We start from the raw sequence: 22189 nt of genomic DNA on the forward strand, positions 1-22189 counted from the left end.
AGAGACCACACCCCAAAGAGTGTTAGTGTAAGAAGAGTGATGGACAAAGTTTGGTATTCTGATCCAGAACAGATTTGGATTGGGCTGAATTAAGGCTCAGGTTAGGAGTCAATGGCACCAAAACTATGGGAGCTGTTCTCAGGAGATGTTGTCCCAAAGTGTCAGAAATCTTGTGAGATCAACTCATCTCATGCCACTTCTGTCATCAAAAAGTGTAGGAATCTTGACAGGAAGGTTGAGTGTGAGGTTTCAGGTGCATCCAAACCAGAAAACTTTCCCGTCTTTTGATTTTGGATCCCAATCAGACACAAATCTCTTAAGGATGGGTTTTGATCTGGGGGTTCAGGAGAGAATGTGAAATATACACTGAAGCCAATAATACTAAATCTTTTAATAAAATCATAATTCCAGAAAAAATATGCACCTGGTAAATAAACCTTTTGGAGCTCTCAGCTGGGTCAGTCCCTTCTCTTTCAGACACGAGGCAAGTCCTCCAGCACATACTCAGAGGGGCAACGGAAGCTCCCTAAAAGTGTGTGTGTGGGGGGCACTGGTGCCTGAAACATGGCCCTGAAATCGCACCACCTGTTCTCCTCAAGGCTCCATCATCGCACTGCCCGTTCCCCCTAGGCCCCGCCCCCTGCTCACTCCTCTCCATGCCTCCCCCCTGTCACTTGCCCGTAGGGCCAGTAAAAGGTGGAAGGGCATAGCCCTCCGACCTTTAAAAGTGATGGGGTCATGGCCCCTGGCCCAACCTGTTCTGGAGCCCTTGCATACACACTGAGGTTCTTTATGGATGATTCATACTCAGGTCTAGGAGAGAGAACACAGACACCCCACATTTCAAGACCGGTTTTTTTTTTAAGAAGTCTAATGGAGTTGGCTATTGAAATTCCACGGGAATTGGTTGCCTAGATTTACAGTGTGGAATCCATCTTGGTCTGGAACAAAATTAGGCATCTGGGCCGATGAAGAGGCTACTGTCACATGCTGTTAAGCAATGACATGATATGCTCTGTTGTAGTTGGACATTTTATTGATTTATATTTGAAATCCTGGATGGCAATGTGCAGAGATGATGACATGTCAGGTTCAGATTTAATCTGTGTATTTCTGCTTAAACTGTGATATAATTTGAACACCAGTGTTTCAGGATTCTGCCTAAAGAGTAAAACTGTTCGAGCTGCTATGCTCTGGTTTGAATTAGCTCCTGGAAAAAATATTTTTAGCTTTGAAGACTGTGCTATAAAATCTTGAACATCACATTAACAAACAGACAACAGACATTTAACAAATTGGAAAAAGGTTGGTTCCAAATCTTTTAAAAGATAAATTCATATGTTAAAAAGATTGAAATCTGACTGGCATTAAGTAGAAAGAACCGTACAAATATAGCAGAAAGCAAACTTTAAAAGTCAATATTCCAGCAATTTTTATACAAAGTTTATAATTAATCCCTATCATTGTACTAGTTATTAGGTTTGGTATGCATAAACCAGGGGTCGGCAACCTTTCAGAAGTGGTGTGCCGAGTCTTCAGTTATTCACTCTAATTTAAGGTTTCGCGTGCCAGTAATACATTTTAACATTTTAAAAAGGTCTCTTTCTATAAGTCTATAATATATAACTAAACTATTGTTGTATGTAAAGTAAATAAGGTTTTTAAAATGTTTAAGAAGCTTCATTTAAAATTAAATTAAAATGCAGAGCCCCCCGGACCGGTGGCCAGGACCCGGGCAGTGTGAGTGCCACTGAAAATCAGCTCGCGTGCTGCCTTTGACATGCATGCCATAGGTTGCCTACCCCTGGCATAAACTAAGCACTCTTCTAATACTTTTAACAAGAATAATGGACCAGTTCTGGGGTTCATTAGAAAGCCGGCTCCGCTACCCAAATATTACACCGCTCCCCACCTCTACACATCCTAATTCCTCAACCCTAGGCCTGCATGTGTCAGAGCGCCAAGATCAATAGCCAATTATGTCACTGGCATTGCTTGTAGCCGAGTTACCTGTGAACATCCATCTCCTCAGACTGGCTTCCACGTCTTGCTTTCCCAGCTATATCTGGTTGATCTGGCCTCCCGGGAGATGGGGGACTCACATGCATGCAAAGTTTTCCTGAGAAAGGAAGATATTGTCATGCCACTTAGGTATAGCAGCTACTCTCAATACAGCACCATGCTAAACACACACTATCCTCACCCAGCCACAGCAGATGATTTATTAAAACCCCCAGACTCACCGTACTTGTTTCCCAGGCAGGGCAACCCTATTGGAGATGAGGAGGCACTGGAGGCCACACGTCGAGGATCCAGTGACACTGCACATCTGTTGGCCCGGGGAATACAGATGATGTGAACTCTTTTGGCCAGTTGCCAAAGGGAGAGGGTCTGTTGGTGCGTTAAGGGGATTTTAAGATGATTCCAGCCTGAAAAATCTGAATTGCACAGATTACATTAACCCATTCATTGCTGGCTGACACAAATGGGAGCAGGGTGACCAAGGAGGTGCAATGCATGGTCATTGGTGCTAGGGTCCCTAGGGATGTATGCAGAATCTGCATCAGCCTCTATGGATGCTGGCGGACACTTGCTGGATCAGATGTTTCAGCAAACTCAGCTGTCCCGTTAGTCTCTCCCAAATACTGAAGCATTAGGAACAGGTATATGCATGAAGCCATGACACCTGAGCAAAGATCTCCAGTCCCCCGTCAACACTACCATACACTGAGGCCAATACCAAACTGAGCCCTGGATGTGTGCACTCCCTGAGCCAGAGGTGCCCAATGAGCTCACCTCTGATTCTGTGATGGGCCCCACCCCTTCCAGTGACTTTCTGCTGTCAGACTCTCTTCTAGCCACATCAGCCAGCACTGTCATCACTGACCAACACAGCGAATCAGCTCTGCCAAGAGAAGGGTGCGTCACTAGTGCTCATCTGCCCCAGCACAGCTCCCCACTTGGCATAGGGTGCTGCAAGAGAGGGGCAATAGGGTAATAGAGACAGATGCAGCCATCACCCCAGCCTCCTGCTCCCCTCTTCGTGAACACATTGGAATCACAGAGTCAGATTAATAGGCTGCTCTTTGCATGAGCCATAGGCAGGCACCATCATATCATCACAGGGAACAATCTGCACCCACCGAAATTGCACGATTCAGTCCTTTGTGCACTGCTCACCTGGAAAACTGCGTGCACTTTGGCTCTGATTTGTCGCACCTGGATGCTGGCTGTGGTTTCCCAGCTCCACCACCTCTGTCCTGGTCCTGCACCCTCCATCCTCTCCTTAGCTAATTATCTTGCAGCATAAGCTGATGTGTCCACTCCCTGACAACGATGTCTCCTGGTAACGATGTGGTGTGCACACCAGGAATAATCACCTACTGGAGCCTATTGTGCCACCAAGCTGATGCAGACGTCAGGATCTGGAAGGTGAAACAGCAAGGACCCCTTCTTGACATGGCAGTAAGGAAAACTTCCAGGCTGAGTGGCAGGGAACAGATTGGCTGATGCTAGTGGCGTCCCCCATGGTCCCAGGTGAAGGGACTCGGTGCTAGCCTGCCCGAGTAGATGGTGACCCTGACAGGGACCGAAGTGGGGTGCCTGCAGGTCACGCTTCAGCTCATCACAACCTGCAAGCCTCCAGGCTCTTACAGGATAAGCCCTAACACTGCACTACCTGCACCATGGGGCAGTCTTCCTTGGCTCACAGACCCTCGCTGCAGGGTGTGGACCCCTCCTGTGTGCCACTCTCTCCTCCTCTGTTTCACTTGCCCTCTCATGGCTGGGTGTTGTGCTGAAGCCAGAGTCTGCTGTGGCCCCTTTCCCCAAAATGCCAAACAAGACTGATCCTCTTTCAGGCCCTCTCCTCCTCACCCCCGACTCCCTGTCCTTTCCCTTCTAGTCTAGTGCTCCTCCTCTTGCTTACCTCCAGGCCCACATGACTCTGAACAACTGCTATTACTCTCTCCCCATGGGGCTAGCCAGAGTCTGGTTTGTGAACACAAACTGTATTTGCACATGTTGTGTATTTGGTTGTCATGGTTTTTGTTGCTATGGCAACTGAGTTAGATTATTATGGGTTAGCTCAGCCAGCTTCAGCCGGCTGAGTGAGTTCTCTGAGTCTGTAAATAAAATGGTGGTTTTGTTAGCTGTCTGCTATCTGGCCTCAAGTGATTTCTTCCTAAACCGGCTGCCCCCAAGGATATAACAGCACATACATGAGGGAAACACCTCAGTACTTTGTTTGCACATACAAATACAGTTGGTGCTTGCAAATACGCTCCTGCACACCCAACATTTGAGATGTGGCATTTGGAATTGCATCTGCACGTTTCTGAGTCTGTATATGGTAGCCCCTTTGGAAAATTTGGGCCTGGATCTCTGCTTCCACTGGGAGAAAAATGAAATTTAATGCATGAATAAAATGAGAACATGTTTTAAATGGGGTGGTTTTTTTCTTCATTTCTGAGGCAGTTGGAGATTTGTTTGTTGCAGCAGACTTTAGATGAAAGAAAATAATTTGCCTCCATTAAACTAACTAACAATTTTTTGCCCTGTCCCTATAGGCTAGCAATGCTTTGTGTGAAATGCTTTCACCAGTGGACAGATTGGGGAAAAAAATGAAGTGATGGTACTCTATCTAAATGCTTCCCATAATCCTAAACTTCATGCTGGATCTTCCTGGTAGTGATCAGCTGTGACATAGTCCAGATAAAAAAACCTCATCATTAGGTTTCCAAGTTAAAATTCCATTGAAATAAATGCGGGAAGTTCACACCACACTTAGACCTATTGGGCCTGATTCTGCTCTCACTTCCACCAATGCAGCTCTGTTGACTTCAGGGTAGGAGTCAGTCCTTATCTACGCTAGTATGGGTGAATGGCCAACCAGGCCCAAGCTCAGACAACCCTGCATTGGTTCAAATTTGTAAGGTTAGCACCGCAATGAGGAACTTTCCTTCTGAAAAATGAAAGGTTAGAATGAGCAAATGCTGATGGGGCCATCGAAAAGCATTGGCACAGCGTATAGTGCCTGTGATGCCAATTCTCCCCCCACTGCCAGATTTTAAACCTGTACATCCTGAAGCTGCATGGGTGCTCTCAGATGGTTATAGCAAACCAACTGCACAGGAATAAACAAACACACAGAAGAGGGGCTGGGACACATGACTTACGAAGAGAGGTTGAGGAAACTGGGCTTATTTAGTTTGCAGAAGGGAAGAGTGAGGTGGGATTTGGAGCTCAGCTGTTCTTAGTGGTGGCAGATGACAGAACAAGGAGTAGTGGTCTCAAGTTGCAGTGGGGGAGGTCTAGGCTGGATATTAGGAAACACTATTTCACTAGGAGGGCGGTGAAGCACTGGACTGGGTTACCTAGGGAGGTGGTGGAATCTCCATCTTTAGAGGTTTTTGAGGCCCGGCTTGACAAAGCCTTGGCTGGGATGATTTAGTTGGGGTTGGTCCTGCTTTGAGCAGGGGGTTGGACTAGATGACCTCCGGGGGTCTCTTCCAACCCTGATATTCTAAGATTCTATGTGGATGTAAACGTTACGGGAGGAAAAGGAGGAAAAACATCTTGTCAAGCAAGACAGGAAAAGGCAAATAATAAAATATAGGTGGGAGTGTGAAGGAAGAGGAAAGAGCAATGGTTCAACAGCTTTGTCACGTAGACCACTTAGGACTTACCAAAATACCCACCAGTGAACTAGTACTTAAGCTCACAAGGCTGCTGGAGCTGGCTGATTTTACAAAGGGTTATTGAGCTCATTAACATGAAGACTTGTATGAGGTTGTGTCACATGACATCATGAACAATCTTTATTGATTATCCAAAAAACGTAGGAAGAACTTCTATTAAAAGCTTAAAATAAACCAACTCTAGATCTCCACCTATTCAGATAGAGAAATAAATCTCCCACAAACATATACTCCTTCAAATGGAATACATTTGATGAATCATATACACCTCTACCCTGATATAACGCTGTCCTCGGGAGCCAAAAAATCTTACTGCGTTATAGGTGAAACCGCGTTATATCGAACTTGCTTTGATTCGCTGGAGTGCACAGCCCTGTCCCCCCCCCCAAGAGCACTGCTTTACTGCATTATATCCGAATTCCTGTTATATCGGGTCACATTATGTCAGGGTAGAGGTGTACCAAAAATCTGTGATCATTATACTGGATGTGTTAATTTCCCAATAAATAACCCATCACATGATGACTTTTTAAAAAGAAGTGAAGTGCCTTCATTACCAAGGGCTGGCCAAATTCTGATCTCACGCTGGTGTAAAGCTGGAATAACTCCACCAAGGTCACATTGGTAGAAAACTAGTGTGAGAGAATTAGGACCCTGTGGGAAATTCTGGCCCCGTTGAAGTAAATAGGAATTTTGCTATTAATAGCAATGAGGCTAGGATTTCATCCCAAGCGTTCAAAGCTGAATACTTTTTCTAATATGCAAGATATGGAGGGAATCAAGGGAAGGCATATAATATTTATATATAAACTGACAACTCTGAAAAATAGAGGGCCTGTCTCCTTAATATGAGAGAGAGAGCGAGTGAGCAGAGTAATTTTTGAGGGCAGGAGGAATTTTGCTTTAGACAGACAACATTCCCCAACAGGATGAAAAGTGATCAGTCTCTAGCTTAATGAAACTCAGGCCTTGCTGAGAGAAATATAGCATGGGTTGTACCAGCACGTGTAATGCTGTTTTCTGAAGTATAGACTGTGACCATAAACTCTAAGATGGGAGGTCAGAAGTCAGCTATGCCAATTTACACTAGCGGAGGAACTGGCCACAGATGTGCAGGAGTGGAGAGCAAAACTCGATATATTCATTCAGTACGAAAGCACTCCAAGGCTGCAGGCTTTCCCCCATCCTCACAGAGTAGTGTTAAGCACACACTCGCCCTACAGGCAAATTGCCTGGAAGCTGCATCTTGCAAATAGGGGGCTTAACAAAGAAACAAAAATCACATTAAATGTAAAAAAAACCCAACCCAAGAACATTTTAAATATTTCTCCAGTGCATTTACCCTGATGCACAAACGTCTTCTCCCTCGATCCTCTTTAGTGCTTCTCAAGTTCAGAGTGAACAATCAGATGACACTATGTACTTCTCCTTATCCCCCAATATACATATTCTAAGCTGACCTCTGATGTGATGGAATGTTTTGTAATCAATTCTTAAAGTTATAGCACCATTGGATTTTATTAACTCGCATAACAAACGACGACAACAAAAAAAACAACAAAACCCAGGACCTCATAACTGATCAGCTTTGTTTTATCCTTAAAGCTGCTTTAACAAGCAGGGAGTAATATATTGCAATTGGTATGCCACAATTTAATTGTTCTGTTCTTAAATCTAATATTGCAGCTGTGCGTTAAGTTTACACCAGAGCTTTCAAGAACATGAAAGTGTGGTACATCTGTGCAACAGAAAGCTAAACATCTCTTGATCTGATGTGTTTACAATGACATTTGATATTGTGGAATGGTTTGGAGTTTGTTAAAGCTACAGAACCATTTTTAACTGGTGTCATACAACAACTATGGTCTGCAAAAATCTCCTCAAACTGCTCAGCCTGATGTGAGACAAGTAAAGCTGAGGGGGATAATGTTTTCTCAAGAATCTTTGTAGATTTGTCTGATGCAATGGAAATGGAACTCTGACCATAACTTCTCTTTCCGACTGTGGGCCATATGCTCAATTATTTCAATCAAGCATTTGAAAAAATAAACACCATTTAAATAAAAACACCTGAATTCATCATAATAGCATAAAGAGGGAACACAATAGTTCAACGAGTGATACTTAAATCAACTAGGGAAACTTAGTAAATTCAGAAATCAAAGAGTCTTCAAGTTAACAGGTGGCAGAGCTGTGTATGGTACCCCGGACTTCATATTCTGTATAACGAGCAGCTTCAGCATTATTTACTAGTTAGTGCATTTATTAAGCTCATAAGTAGTTTGGGAAACTTGGAAGTGGGCTCATAAATGTCAGCTGCAGTTTGTGAACTGCAAGTATCTGAGTGTTTTGATCAACGGTTTTACAGGAAAGTTAAAGGGTTATTAAAATTGTTTACTACTGCTACATGAAAAGGGAACAAGCCTGCCGAGTAACTTCAGTGGCAATAAGATGCATAAGGCTGCAGCTTGAATGCTGTAGCAGAAAAGAATTTCCACCTTTAATGAAAAGATTCAATTCGCACACAATCTCCGAGTCTACACACTAGGAAGCCGGTTGTGTGTTCTTTCTTCACAATGAACTATACAACTTTATGGTTGGTTGGTTGGTTGGTTGGTTGCAACATTAAGTGACCAAGAACACAGGTTTCTGTCAGAAATATTTAATATGAGTAGGTTTCTGTATGAACGTTTTCTCATGCGCTAGTATGTCCTTCTGACACTTGCTGTCCTTTGAGAACTCAAAATGTGGAAATCAGGTAAGAAGATCCTTATCTGCCATTTCCTCGGGGGCAGTCCACATTGATGAATTAGGTATTATCCAGTCTGACAGCTGAAATTCATGCAAGCTAACATACTACACTGGAATCCATTCAGGTTTCAAATTTATTATTTCAACCAGAATTACGAACTAGCCAAAGCCTCTTCACAAAAAGGCACCAAAGCTGCACAGTGGAACTTGACCAATGGGACACAGTCTGCTTGCATAAAAAATACCTTAAAAAGCATATAATTCCATGGGAGTAGATCTGTAGCCATAGTCTCTTGCACATGGAAATCTGATACAGTAAAATGCAACAACAGTGCCTCCCCTGTTCAATTAATTGAGAAATAAAAATTGCCCTTAGAAGGGAAGAAATGCATTCATATTTCTTAGGCTTTTTCTCTTTTTTGTAACATCATAATGTTCTCTTCACGGGTGGGAAACTCAATCTCCAAGTTCAAAGCTTGTTTCATCGTATAGTTCAGGACGAGATGACCTGGAATGCCGTGAATATTTCAGTTGCAGAAAATCGCCCAATTCATCAAGGGCATTCAGGACCTGCAAGATCATTACACTGTATCAGTTATCTTAAAAGGATTTAAAGCTGTTCTCACTTCTGCTTTACATTTGAACAGCAAGTGACATGAAAACATATGTGGTTTTCACAGTGTAAAATCAAAGAAAGGAATAAAGCCAAAGGGGTGAATTTTGCTGTCAGCTACACTGGTGAACGTCAGTGAAATCAATTGAGCTACACTAGATTTACATTAGAATCACTGAGAACAGAATTTGGCTCTATGGTAGGCTATGTTGTATTAGCCAATGGCAATATTTATTAGCCGACTATTGGTAAATTGTGTGTATTTCTCAGATATGCAGGGAGAAAAATACTCCAACTAAGAATTCTCATTTTTACATGAAAAAGGCACATATATAACATAAGACAACATTGCTGTATCTGCATACATATCCCAAAGGCCAGTTTCACCATTGTATAACTCCAGTGGTGGACCAGGCCCAGATGTTTATCAGGGTCATTGTGAATATCTTGAACAGGATGATGTGGTTTGATAGCACATTTTCCACTTTTGCTTGTATTAATATCACAGCTGGCCTCATCCTATAATATGAGTGGCTGCACATCCTCAACTCCTACTGGATTCAATAGAAAGCAAGGGCATTCAGAATCCCCCTGGAGAAGATCAGAACCCTGAAGCCTCAAACCCATGCTGAAGAGCAGATAATAGGTTGATCTCAACTAAAAATATAGCACCTGTCCTTTCAATCCTGTTTCTGTTTATGCAGTAACATATGCTCAAGAATAGAAAAGTCCTCCCCCCTCCCCCCCAGGTTTAAGAATGTGATAAAATGAGCTAAATAAAGAAGGACCTGCAAAGTAATTCAAAAAAAATTACCATCCTTGGAAACTTTCCCATTTATGGGTCTTCCCCCCTATGTATTACTGCCAGTGGTTTAAGCCAATGGTGGTTGTGATGAGAAATGGCACAAGAGCTGTGTGTTTTTGTTTTACACTGGATTTACGGCACATTCACGCAGTGGTTGTCCTTAAAAATGTTTCAGCTGCCTGAGGTAACTAAACCACACTACCCAGAGTGTTTCCCATTCCCCACATAAGGCATAGGGAAGTTTAGATAGTGTTGCAGATACTATGGCAGTGATAGATACCTAGCTGCAAAGGCAAAACCGGAACTTGTAAAAGGTGACTGCCGGGAAGTGGCATTCAAGGCCCCAATTTGCATACCGCGGTGAGATGAATTGCAAGATCAGTGCTTGAAAATTGTAACTTTCATGTGTTTAATGCTGCTGTTTTAAGGAAAGAAAACCTAAGCGAAATAAAGAGATTAAGCTCTTAATCTCCAAGGTGATTTCACTGTGTATTACTGCAGTTGCGTAATCAAAAGCTTATGCAACTCTGGAACTACACAGCGAAATAACAGCCTACCTAACTACACCTCGGTAACTAAGCATTGATATATATATATATATATATATGTTATTTAATTTTAACTCCGTGTTGAGTATTCCATTGTTCCTTATTGTAGTTTTAAGATTAGCAGGAATTTCCTACCTCACATGTGCAAACCAGATTTTTTCAGTTTTGTTTCTAAAATGGTCTAAATTGACCTGGAAACTAGTCTTGAGTATAGGGCTACGGTCTCAGTCCTCCAACTGTGTTTGGATCCATGTGCTCACAGTAAGTCCCACTGAGGTTTGTGTGGGCACAGGGGCCAGCTGCAAGGAGTCAGAAGCAGGATCAGGGCTCTTCCCATTTGAAAACACTGAGTGTATAAAATGCATCAGTTTCTGAGAGTTATGCTCATGTAAAAAGAGCCTTAAAATCTGTTGGCAACCAAAAAAGTTCCATCCTTGCCTAACTCAAAAACGGATGACGGTATTTTATCCAAATTTGCTTCCTCACCCTTGGACTGAGAGGAAGATGGAAAATTTCAATCTTAAAAATACTTTTTTTAGAAAGTTATGGACAGATGGGAAGAGAAGTTTACAGTGGACATCTCAACGTAAGCGTAACTGCCCTTCTGGAAGCAGGTAAAGATACAGGGATCAAACTGGTCATATTGCACCTTTTAGTCCTCTTGTTAGATACAAACAATTCCAAATATTGGACTAAATGTTCCACATGTATCATACAAAACCCAAGATGGTGCCATATTTTGCTGCTGCAATGTAACTCACATAAATATGGAATTAAAATAAGGGCATAGAAACCCTTATATGCAATTATTACCACATCATTTAGGGTTTGCTGCCCAAGCAGTTAACGTTAGTCTTGGTGTGCTCCTCAGGTAGGTTTTTATTAGTTAATACAGATTTGGTCACTCTTAGGAATAGGGGAATATAGTACAGTTAATTGTATAACTTAATATTTTAAATAAAATATGGAATCATAAAGGCTTTAAATATCAAGGGAGAAAGATCAAGAAAAACAAACGCAAAATGAATTATTGAGATTCAAAGTAACAGACTTGTACTTCTCCAAGCCCCTCTAGCATCTGATGTTAATTTCACCAGGACATCTGCTGTTCTTACCGTGTCTAACATCTCCCGTGTATGTGCAGCTGACACACAAAACCGAGCCCTCGATTCTGCGATAGGAGTAGCTGGAAATCCAACCACAACCACCCCAATATTTTTGTGTAACATGCGCCTTGCAAAAGCCCTGGGAGAGGGGAAAGAAGAAAACAAAAGTGAGTTATTGCCAATAAACTGAGCACAAAGGGAAAACACTCACGTGTGAAAAACAATGGTTAAAAAATCCTGGCCCTACTGAAGTCAATAGGAGTTTTACCATCAACTCTCCACTGCCTTGCAGCTTGTGTAGTCATTTTCATCCCTGCAAAGCAACTGTCAAATACAATCACTGATGTAAGTGAGCAGAGAATTCTGATTAGGAGCAATTTGCAATCACTGAGCACAGGTGCAAATGTCTATGTAAAGTGTAAGGCAGCAAGAATCAGGCAAACATTTAGACAAACAGATGGTAATAAATAAAAATTAGTGCCATTTAGATCAAATTTCATTGAACAAGGCACTGAACATAAAGTAGAATGATGGTCTTGTCGCTGCAGCACGAGACTGGGACTTGGGAGACCTGGGGCTAATTCCTGGCTCTACCAAAGATTCCCTGAATGGGTAGGTCATTTAACCTGTGTGTGTCATTTCCCCACCTGTTAAATGGGGAGAACAGCTACCTGTTCGGTGTCCCAAGGAGAAAATTGTTCATATTTGTGAGGTAAGTAATGAAGAGGGACATAGATCGGTTCATAACACTTAGCATGGACTAATTGGCCTCAACTACAACCCATTCTACCAATCTGTGCAAATGGGTAGAGGAGACTGTGGTCACAAATAAACTGATCCAAAGAGGAAGCATGCATGAGCCACTGGGACAGCTACAGAGGGACTCTGACAAACAACTTCATGAGGGAGTTCCAGAGAAGTCTCTGCACCTTGACCAGTCCACACTGAACTTCCGGATGGCAAGGGGAGACATCTTGGTTGATCTCCAATGCCTCAAGAGGGAAACAAGATGATTCTGCAACTAAGGATGTCTCCCATTTCCCCCCAGTACCCAGGCCAGCTATTAGGGTTGTGTTCTGGGCTGAGGATTTTCTATAGCTCATGATTATAAGACCTGATTTCTGCCTGTCAGATAGTCCTTGCAAGAGGGCTTGATAAATAGTTAAACTTCAGACTGAAAGGATCCTGGTGTAATTGGGAGACAGGGGCGTTCACTATTCCCCACCGATCCTGAGACACTGATGGAAGCTTGGCCATAGAAGGGCACAAGTTCTCCGTGCAAGAGCTGGCCCGTGTTCACATCGGAATGAGTAAGCAATTATCCTGATGGCTTTACTGTTACCAGGTCTGATGGGCCAGGGTAGGACCCATATTTATGGTATCTAAGAAACAAAGGCTCCTCCTGAGAGCTACTTTTGCAAAGACTCCAACTCCCTACACTCTGGGCCTTCGTTGATAAGTTAATAGGTTACTGCCAATTTCACTTACATAAGTCAGTCAAGAGATATCATCACATACCGTAAAATGGTGAAATGTATGTCAGTCTAAGACATGTCACACAATGAAATACCTTCAAAATAATTACACAATGTGCAGCTTTTAAATTATTATAATTTTTGCAAAACATCAATAGAAAGAGAAAGAAGAGTTTTGATTTTTTTTAAAAGTCTGTACACTCATTTAGTGTACGGAGAAGCTGGCTCCAAATTAAGGCCAGGATTCAACTTAAAGCTACCGATGGCAAGTTCACCGAAAGGAAGAAATTTCTCCCTTGCAACAACTTCAGCAAGTAGCCAGATTGAATAGTTTAAAACGTACCCTCCATATAATGTTAGTGTAGTTTGCCTACCAGGCACATTTCAGTACTTACCCTATTTTACCAGGCATATAAAGGAGCAAGGGGACAACAGGGGAATCATCATTTCCATAAACAATGAAACCCATTTCGTGCAGTCTCCGCCGGAAGTATCTTGTGTTTTCTCCTAGCTGGTGCACTCTCTGAAGCCCTGAAATGAGACAGTCATGAAATCAGTCAGAGCACAGATCCCAAAGGGGCTTCTCTCCAGGAAAAACAAACAAAAAAACAGGGACATGTAAGTTCCAGAACCATTTAGCTATCCATGTGATCTTTACGTAGCTATTGGAGCCACAAGAAAAATATTTAGCGAGTCGAACTGTTCAAGCCATGTAAATACAGAGGCACATACTGAACTTATGTAACAGTGCAACACCACTGATTTCCGCTGAATGATGCCTGACCAACATTGGCATGAAATGAAACTCAAACCTACTATATTCAGACACAAATGCTTATAGGCAGGAGTATTCTCTCTCTGTCTCATTGGACATAGATTATTGTGCATACAGTTAAAAAGGACATGCTGGATGAAATATACTCATTGGTAGCTGTGGTGGTCTGGTATGACAGTATCTGGTATACATCCATCCAATTCTATTATCGTTCTTCCCTGATTAACAATGTCCTGCTATATCCTTGTGCTGGCAAGATGTGCAAATTCCATTCAAAATAGCTGCAGAGATTTTTCAATCATAACCTATTTTCACAGGCTCTTGCTCAAGGAAACCCGATTCCACATGTCCCATGTCCGAATCGCACTGTAAATGCATAGACAAGGTTCAGGTTCTCATGGGTTTGCACCTGCACACATGAGCTGGCCAAGAACAGAAGTGAAACTAGTAGCCATGGAAGAACAAAAGCAGAATTAATCTTGCTGCATTTGAGTACCATCCCTTCTGGAAGACAGAGATGTGTCCAAAGGCAGAGGCTGCTCACTTCCGACCCCGATATCACCCTTCCTTGCTAGCCTAGAGCTAGTGAAACATTTCTGGCTAAAGCAAACAAAGAACAATTAAAGAGAGGCTAGAAAGTCAGCTTTGAATTTTGTCACCTTTAAAAAAAATATTGCGCCCATCATTCTTTTTAAAACAATGCTGAAGAAACCATTTCTTCCACACATGCATCTTGAGGCCTTCCTCTCACCCACCTCACAGTTAAGTGCACAGGCACAGACTTTCTAATGTGCCAGGGGGTGCCTGACCCCTCGCTCTGCCCCAGGCCCAGCCCCACTCCTTCCTCTAAGGCCCCTCCCCCACTCCACTTCTTCCCCTCCCCCCAGTGTGCCACCCCCTCGCTCCTCCCCCGCCCTCCCAAAGCCTCCTGCATGCTGCAAAACAGCTGTCCATGGCGGGTGGGAGGTGTGGGGAGGGAGGGGGAGGCACTGATCAGCAGGGCCTGCTGGAGGGTGGCAAACACTAGCAGGCAGGGGGCGCTGATAGGGGGCTGCTGGTGGGTGCTCAGCACCCACCATTTTTTCCCCGTGGGTGCTCCGGCACCTATGATTAAGTTCACATATTTATAAGACCAGCCAAATAAAAATGCTTTGCAACAGAAAATACAGAGATAGGGAAGGGGAAACCGTTTTTAAAAAAGTCCGTCAAAATCTTTACTTTGGAAAAAGGCAAACGAGTCCCATACAAATGCAGTTCCACACGCACTGTAACCAAAAAGGGTAAAGGAATACCTGATATCAAACTACCTCCAAGAGTGTAACATGAAAGCATTACATAAAGTCTCGGGCAGTGGTTAATAGTTCATAGGAACACAGGAACTGCCAGACTGGATTAGAGCCCAAAGGTCCATCTAGTCCCGTGTCCCATCTCGGACAGTGTCCAGCACCATTCTGCCGTCAGGTCCGAAGCGGGGTGCCGCGTTTTTTTTTTTGGAAAAGCTATATGTGAGGACAAGGGGGGGGAAAGCTGCCTTCTAATTAGCTGTCTGGCTCACTGCCCCGCCTCCTCTGGGGCGGAGCAACCAATCAGAGTTCAGTCACCCTCTCTTCCCCACTCCGCTCCTGTGTGAGTGAGGGGTCGGCTGCTTTGCCCCTCCCCTTCTCTCCCGCAGCTGCTGGCGGGGCGGGGAGACGGGCAAGAGCCCCTGGAGCTCGAGGTGTGCTGTGGCAGAGAAAAGGCTGGGAACCTCTGCGTTGGAGGAAGTTGTAAGAACCCTGCAGCAGACAGATGTGGGGTAATCTGCCCCCCACATAGGGCATCAGCCTGGTCTCTAATAGTTAGGGATTGGCTTAAGCCCTTATGCCCAAGCTTTAATATCCCTTCTATGTTTTGCTGCTAGTAGTTATGATAATTCTGGATATTGCTGATATCCATATAAATATCAGATACATTTTTGGATCTTATTAACTTCTGGGCCTCAACAATGTCCTGTGGCAAGGTCAGAGCCATCTGCTCCCCTCTGCTCCAGGGAGGCACAAAAGAGAAAGAGCCAGTACCATGGCACGCTTCCTCCTTTCTCTCAACCCATGGCAGGCAGCTGATCACTCGTTTGGAAGGGGCAGGCTCAACAGCATTCTCTCACCCTCAAGCCACAGGAGAAAGCAACACAAGCTACAGCAAACAGAGCCTGTCCTCTGTGCTCCACGGCGGGAGAAGAGAATGACAGGACCAGCCGTTGGCTGCCCAAGACAGTTACATAAGCTAAGTCAAGAATTCATCCTATCAGATATTGTCAGAGTTCAAGGTTGACTTTTGATCATTGTAGATCAGGTGAAACTTGTGGAACTCCTTGCCTGAGGAGGTTGGGAAGGCTAGGACTATAACAGCATTTAAAAGAGAACTGGATAAATTCATGGAGGTTAAGTCCATTAGCCTGGATGGGTAAGGAATGGTGTCCCTAGCCTCTGTTTGTCAGAGGGTGGAGATGGATGGCAGGAGAGAGATCACTTGATCATTACCTGTTAGGTTCACTCCCTCTGGGGCACCTGGCATTGGCCACTGTTGGTAGACAGGATATTGGGCTAGATGGACCTTTGGTCTGACCCAGTATGGCCGCTCTTATTTTCTTATGAAATGATTAAAGACACTTCAACAATATTTCAGATGTATTAATTTTCTTACTAAATGACATCCAGGGATGTCTGCATGACAAGAAATTGCATTCATATAATGTTTTTAGTTGCTTTGGAAAGCACTTTTACTTGTATCAATGTTGAACAGAGAACAGCAATACAGGTCAAACAAGTGTCTTGAAATTCATTCAGACATTTGAAATATTACACAGTTGCTTTTATTTAATCTCACATATTATAGTCTATTAAAAATGATTTTCTACTCCTATTGTTTTGATGGAAGCCTAAGTTGAATGTATTTTTAAATAAATTGTTCTTTCCCCCGCTGTCAACCTTGCAAATAGATCAAACGCATGCAACACGTAATGCATGTGTAGTTACACTAAGGATGTATATAAGCAGTTCCATCCAGTTCTAGAATAGCTATACAAGTCATAATGTTATGTATATTACCCACATTAATTTGGAAAGTGAAATCCCCAGCTGATGATCAGTTTACATCCTGAAGCAAGAGGGCTGATTGACCTTGTCATTTTTTTTAATGCTAGGTACTGTAACAGATGCTCTTCCAATTCATATAATTGTCCGATCCTTTGAATCCTTCTGAACTCTGTATTTGTCCCGTCATGTCCTGTAGAAAGTATTTCCTTGTATCTGTTCTACATTTGTTGCCTTTTAATTGAGAGTGTCCATTTGTTTTTGTGTTATGGGAAAGGGGTAAATAGTGTTTAGAATCATAGAATATCATGGTTGAAGGGACCTCAGGAGGTCATTCACCTTCACTATACTATGCTGCTCATTGTTTTACAGACCTCCACCATATGCTCCCAGTCTCATTTTTATTCTTTCCAAACTAAATAATCCCTGTCTTTTTACACTATCCTTTACGCATCTTCTTCTAATACCTCTGATCTTTCCGGTTGCTACTTTCCTTCTGGTGATTCCAGTAACTGAGGAGATGGCCTGATACCATGTTCCAAGATGTATAATACCATTGTAAAAGTATCCATGTGCTTTATTCCCTAAATACCAGTCATGCCCCCTGGCATGTTTCTGTCTCGCTTGGCCCCCGTCCTCCGCAGCTGGGATGGCAGCAGGCCTCCCCCGCCACCCCGGGCCCTGCTGCAGGGTACAGGGACTGAGTGAGCTGGAGCCTCCTTCCCACCATGGCATGCTGGGCCCCTGTCCCCGGCAGCTAAGCCTGGGCAGGGAGTGGGCTGCCACTGCCTTCCAGCCAGGCTCTCTCGGGCAGAAGCGGTTACGTCCCACTACCCGCCCAGCTGACAGAGAGAGCGGCGAATGTGCCAGGGGAAGATTCAGGGAGAGAGGAGAGAGCTCCTCTCCTTCCCTGCCCCCAGCAGGCCAATCTGGGGGAGCACTTGATCCTCCATGCCCTCCCCCCTCCCCCCCGTGTTGCCTCAATGTTTTCTGGAACAGTAACTCCCAGTGGGAGTGGTTTATTTTATCCTGTGCACTGCTTTCCACTTGTCTGTTCTGATTTTCACCCTAGCTTCTTAATTCTGATGTACTTCATATATGTGTAATGTGTTTGGTCAACAGCTTAGCTCTTTGTGCTTCAAATTTCCTCAGAATCACCTCAGAAGCTCTGGGACTTCTCACAACTCTCGCTATTTTTGATTGGGAAGTTGAGTGAAAACCACATAGAATATAAGGGTTGGAAGAGACCTCAGGAGGTCATCTAGTCCAATCCCCCGTTCAAAGCAGGACCAACACTAACATATAGTAGTACTGGTCCGTGAGGCACTCCAGCATAAGGATCAGATTGTCCTTGGTTCTTGCACAGAGGGAGAGAAGAAGGATGAGTTGTGCAAGGGCCAGGGAGCACTGCAGTCAGGGCCGGCTCCAGACCCCAGCGCGACAAGCACGTGCGTGGGGCGGCAGTTGTCGTCAGGGGCGGCAGATTGGGCCGGCGGACCTGCCGCAGTCATGCCTGCGGGAGGTCCACCGGAGCCCCGGGATGAGCGGACCTGCCGCAGGCATGACTGCGGACGGTTCGCTGGTCGTGCGGCTCGGCTGGACCTCCCGCAGGCATGACTGCGGCAGCTCAACCGGAGCCGCCGGACCAGCCAACCGTCCGCAGCTGCGGGAGGTCCAGCCGAGCCGCGCGACTAGCGGACCCTCACCAGTCAAGCCAGCGGGAGGTCCGCTGCTCCCGGGGCTCTGGGGCGTCTCCCGCGCATGACTGCTTGGGGCGGCTGAATATGTAGAGCCGGCCCTGACTGCAGTCACTGGGAGCATAGAGAATGCTCCTTCCATTTGGTCCCAGGTGCATGATCCTCCCTAAAGGAGGCAGGGAGGAGACAAGGCCATGGAGCTGTCTGTACCATCAAATGAACGGTGTAGCTGTGTGATAAGGTACAATCCTTCTGGTGCGCCCCATAGGGCAGTGCATCTCCGTATCACTCTCAGAGACCAGTGGCTTAATGCCACAGTCTAGCCCTTAATCCTTTTCCACTGTAAAAATTGCCCATGTTTTACCGCCTGCATCTTAAACAGCCTATACTGCATGACAGGGCCTCGTCTCGCAACCCACGTTTCCTCAATAGCACTGCATAAAGGACTTTCAGTAACAGCTTCTGGAATGTGTAAACAAGTTATGTCCATGAGTTTCTTTGTTGTATGCAGTGTTGTAGCCATGTCGGTTCCAGGATATTAGAAAGACAAGGTGGATGAGATAAAAATAAATAAATAAAAGAAATTAAATCATCCACCTTGTCTCTCCATGAATTCCTTGCTCGATTATTTTGTGGGTGCTTTCAGAGAATACTTTTGCCACACTGATTTCTCCCCATCAATTTATACTCCCCTAAATTCTATATAACACAGTTTTCTCAGCAAGAAATCCCAGGACTCCTGGATTTACCCTTTCTATTTTTATTAAAAGTTGGCACCATAATTGGCCATCCTCCAGTCCTTTGCTTTAATAGTAGCCTAGATGTTCTACCCTTCAGTTCCTTTAGAACTCTGATGAGTACCATCTGGTCCTGGAGATTTATTGCCATCTAATCAGCTTTTTTATTTTTGATACCTTTATCTCCAACAGTACTTCATCTTTATTACCTGTGAAGGATAACCACAAATAGACATTTTCCCCCCATTCCTGTCTTCCTGGTGGGGTGAAGACCGATGCAAAAAATTCCCACTTTAGCTTCCTTGTTATTTCCTCTTTTATTTCTAGCTAACCCTAGCTTCTTAATTCTGATGTACTTCATATATGTGTAATGTGTTTGGTCAACAGCTTAGCTCTTTGTGCTTCAAATTTCCTCAGAATCACAATTTTGGCTTTCCTTGTAGTAATGTCACTTGGACTGAATGTGTATTGTTAAGAGGATTCCTTTTTTTTTTTTTTTTTTTCCTGATTGAACTTTTACAAACCTGGGGCTGAACTGTGGTATCCCATTCACAGGCAGGTGCAATTCATCACGTCCAGAGGGCCTGAACAAAGTTTATGTGCCGCTCCAGTTCATTTACTCATATGACCAAGCCCATGGGCTTCACTGGGACTAATTGCATGAGCAAATGCTCACCAACGTAAGTAGAATTTCCATAGTTGGGCTCTTGCCGTTCAACTGTTGCCCTACTCTTCCCTTGTTTTTGTTCTCAGGAATGCAGACTTTGTGCCTCTAATCAGGGAATTCTTTAGCAGTCTCCATTCAGATTCTATGGATTTTCAGCTCCAAACTTTCCCCTTCAGGCTGTATCTAACTTCCTCTTTAAAAAGAAAATAAAATCCACGTTTCTTGAAAGGTACCACCACAGTACTATCTCCTGGCATGGTCCCCTGCTCAGGTCATTCAAATTGTATCCTTTTATGTCATTGGCCCACATGAGGCAGTTAGAAAAAGAGCCATAGAATGGTGACGAGTGTGGTAAGTTAAAAGTGATCTGCAAAATAAAAAAAATGGGTTTCTACCCTTTTTGGTTTTAATGAGGTATAAAAAAAGATGTAAAGCGTTTTTATTTTCCAAGGTATTCTTTCCTGCTTGTTTTTTATCTTAGAAAAAAAGCAGGAATATCAAGCCTAATCTTCCCTCTTTAAGCTGGGAGACTCCTTGGAGGACTGGAGATCCGGAGTGAACCTCCTCAGCCGTCACTTAAAGGGGAGTCAAGTATCAGAGGGGTAGCCGTGTTAGTCTGGTTCTGTAGAAGCAGCAAAGAATCCTGTGGCACCTTATAGACTAACAGACGTTTTGCAGCATGAGCTTTCGTGGGTGAATACCCACTTCTTGCATCCGAAGAAGTGGGTATTCACCCACGAAAGCTCATGCTGCAAAACGTCTGTTAGTCTATAAGGTGCCACAGGATTCTTCGCTGCTTTTAAAGGGGAGTATTGCTGAATGTTTCAGAAAAAGAGCTTTTCCCCCAAGCCCTTGCAGGAGTTAGAATGAACAAACTCAATCTCTCTCTCAATGTGGCCCTGTTATCATGATCATTCCATGCTGACAACATTTAATAATATAAAACCTAGATGAGCTCATGTGTCTCTAAAAGTCTCTTCCCCTCTCAGTTGCTCAAGTCCTCCAGCAAAAGCAGGGGAGTAGAGAATCAATATTTATGTTAAAAAAAGAAGCAGTGAAAAATCACTGATGTTTGAAAAACCTTTCAGTCCTTATTTCTACATCACAAGGAAGCAGATTTCTAGCAGATTTTGTTGCTTCCCGTATCTAACAGCCTGATTGCACAACCATGTTTCCCAAGAGGCCCATATCACATGCTTCATGACTTCATTTCTGTTTCTATAGATTCTACAGTGAATCCAGCTCTGGCTCATCCAGAATTTTTATTCAGATAGTCTACGAATTCCTTGTGGTTAGTACCATTGCTCCATTACTGCAAGTGAACCTATTTTTTATTCCCCCCCCCCCCCCAGTAAATACAATAACCCATAGATTATTCTTATGTCACTATAGCTTCAGAAATTCTTTTCATGTCTCCCAATACAAAGTATTTCAACTTCTCTCTTTTGTTTGTGAAGTATTGGTACTCTACACGAATATTTACAGTTTTTACTCTTAATACCTATTTTTATTTACTTCTTTCTGACGACTCCATCCACATACTGGATTGCTGTTCCTTGGTTCCCCATTCTCCGCCCTGGTTCAGCCGTGATTACTGTGCTAACCCCAGTTACTAGCTAGGTACTGAGCAGATGTGCATTATCAGATTACACTGCTCCTCAGCACCTGTTATCTTTCATTCTATTCCCTTTTGGTTAATGTGGGTATCACCACACCTATGCAAGCTCTGTTCCTCTAATCATTTCTTACTGCTTAATACATTCTAGGTTTAACTAAGATCTATTGCTTCGTCCCTTTTGTATCTCATCTAGTCAAGATGCTCTCCTGACAAGCTTCTGGCTGGGAAATTTATAGGGAAACTGGGACCTGCTCTAAAGTGATCAGTGTTTTGTTGAACAAATTAAAAGATCCCATAAAACCACTGCATTTGTAACTTCATGCACAAAACTGCCCATGCAGACAACTGGTTAGTTACAGTTTCTGCCATTCAGTTTAAAACTTTCTGTGTAAGAAATCTGCTGGGTTAGTAGAGGCCACAAATAGTTTAACCATCTCTCCAGTGCTGCTAAAACAAAACCAGCTGTGCCAGAGCAAGGAAAACAAATGAAACACAAAAGCATCCTACTACAAAGCTTTCCAGTCTCCAATAAAAACAATAGTCTGTGGTATTTCCAAAAGTATTTTTGGTGTAGTAGCTCTCAAAAGAACCAGGAGAAAATATTGAGGGGCTGGGGCGGGGGACCAC

General features: G+C 43.7%; 2 protein-coding genes across 10 annotated transcripts in view; both read right to left on the reverse strand.

Annotated features, from left to right (window-relative positions):
* The window catches only part of ISM1 (isthmin 1), a 107885-nt gene extending 103866 nt beyond the window's left edge, over positions 1-4019 (reverse strand). For 3 of the 5 annotated variants that reach the window (XM_045008592.1, XM_045008595.1, XR_006577718.1), the window contains exons 1-4: positions 3929-4019; positions 3181-3425; positions 2244-2438; positions 2011-2119 (exon numbers count right to left, since the gene is read on the reverse strand). In XM_045008592.1, coding sequence (XP_044864527.1) covers positions 2011-2020 — 10 coding nt within the window. In that variant the 5' untranslated portion in view covers positions 2021-2119; positions 2244-2438; positions 3181-3425; positions 3929-4019. Of the gene's footprint in view, positions 1-2010; positions 2120-2243; positions 2439-2796; positions 2906-3180; positions 3426-3928 lie in introns of all 5 variants that reach the window. The other 2 variants (XM_045008594.1, XM_045008593.1) reach the window with 2 other exon arrangements.
* A 3253-nt stretch (positions 4020-7272) lies between these two features.
* The window catches only part of SPTLC3 (serine palmitoyltransferase long chain base subunit 3), a 136908-nt gene continuing 121991 nt past the window's right edge, over positions 7273-22189 (reverse strand). For all 5 annotated transcript variants that reach the window (XM_045008802.1, XM_045008800.1, XM_045008799.1 and 2 more), the window contains 3 exons: positions 13393-13528; positions 11532-11661; positions 7273-9020 (listed from right to left, as the gene is read on the reverse strand). In XM_045008802.1, the coding sequence (XP_044864737.1) occupies positions 8907-9020; positions 11532-11661; positions 13393-13528 (380 nt within the window). In that variant the 3' untranslated portion in view covers positions 7273-8906. The remainder of the gene's footprint in view (positions 9021-11531; positions 11662-13392; positions 13529-22189) is intronic.

The sequence above is a fragment of the Mauremys mutica genome, chromosome 3 (assembly GCF_020497125.1).
Source record: "Mauremys mutica isolate MM-2020 ecotype Southern chromosome 3, ASM2049712v1, whole genome shotgun sequence".
NCBI classification, from domain to species: Eukaryota; Metazoa; Chordata; order Testudines; family Geoemydidae; genus Mauremys; species Mauremys mutica.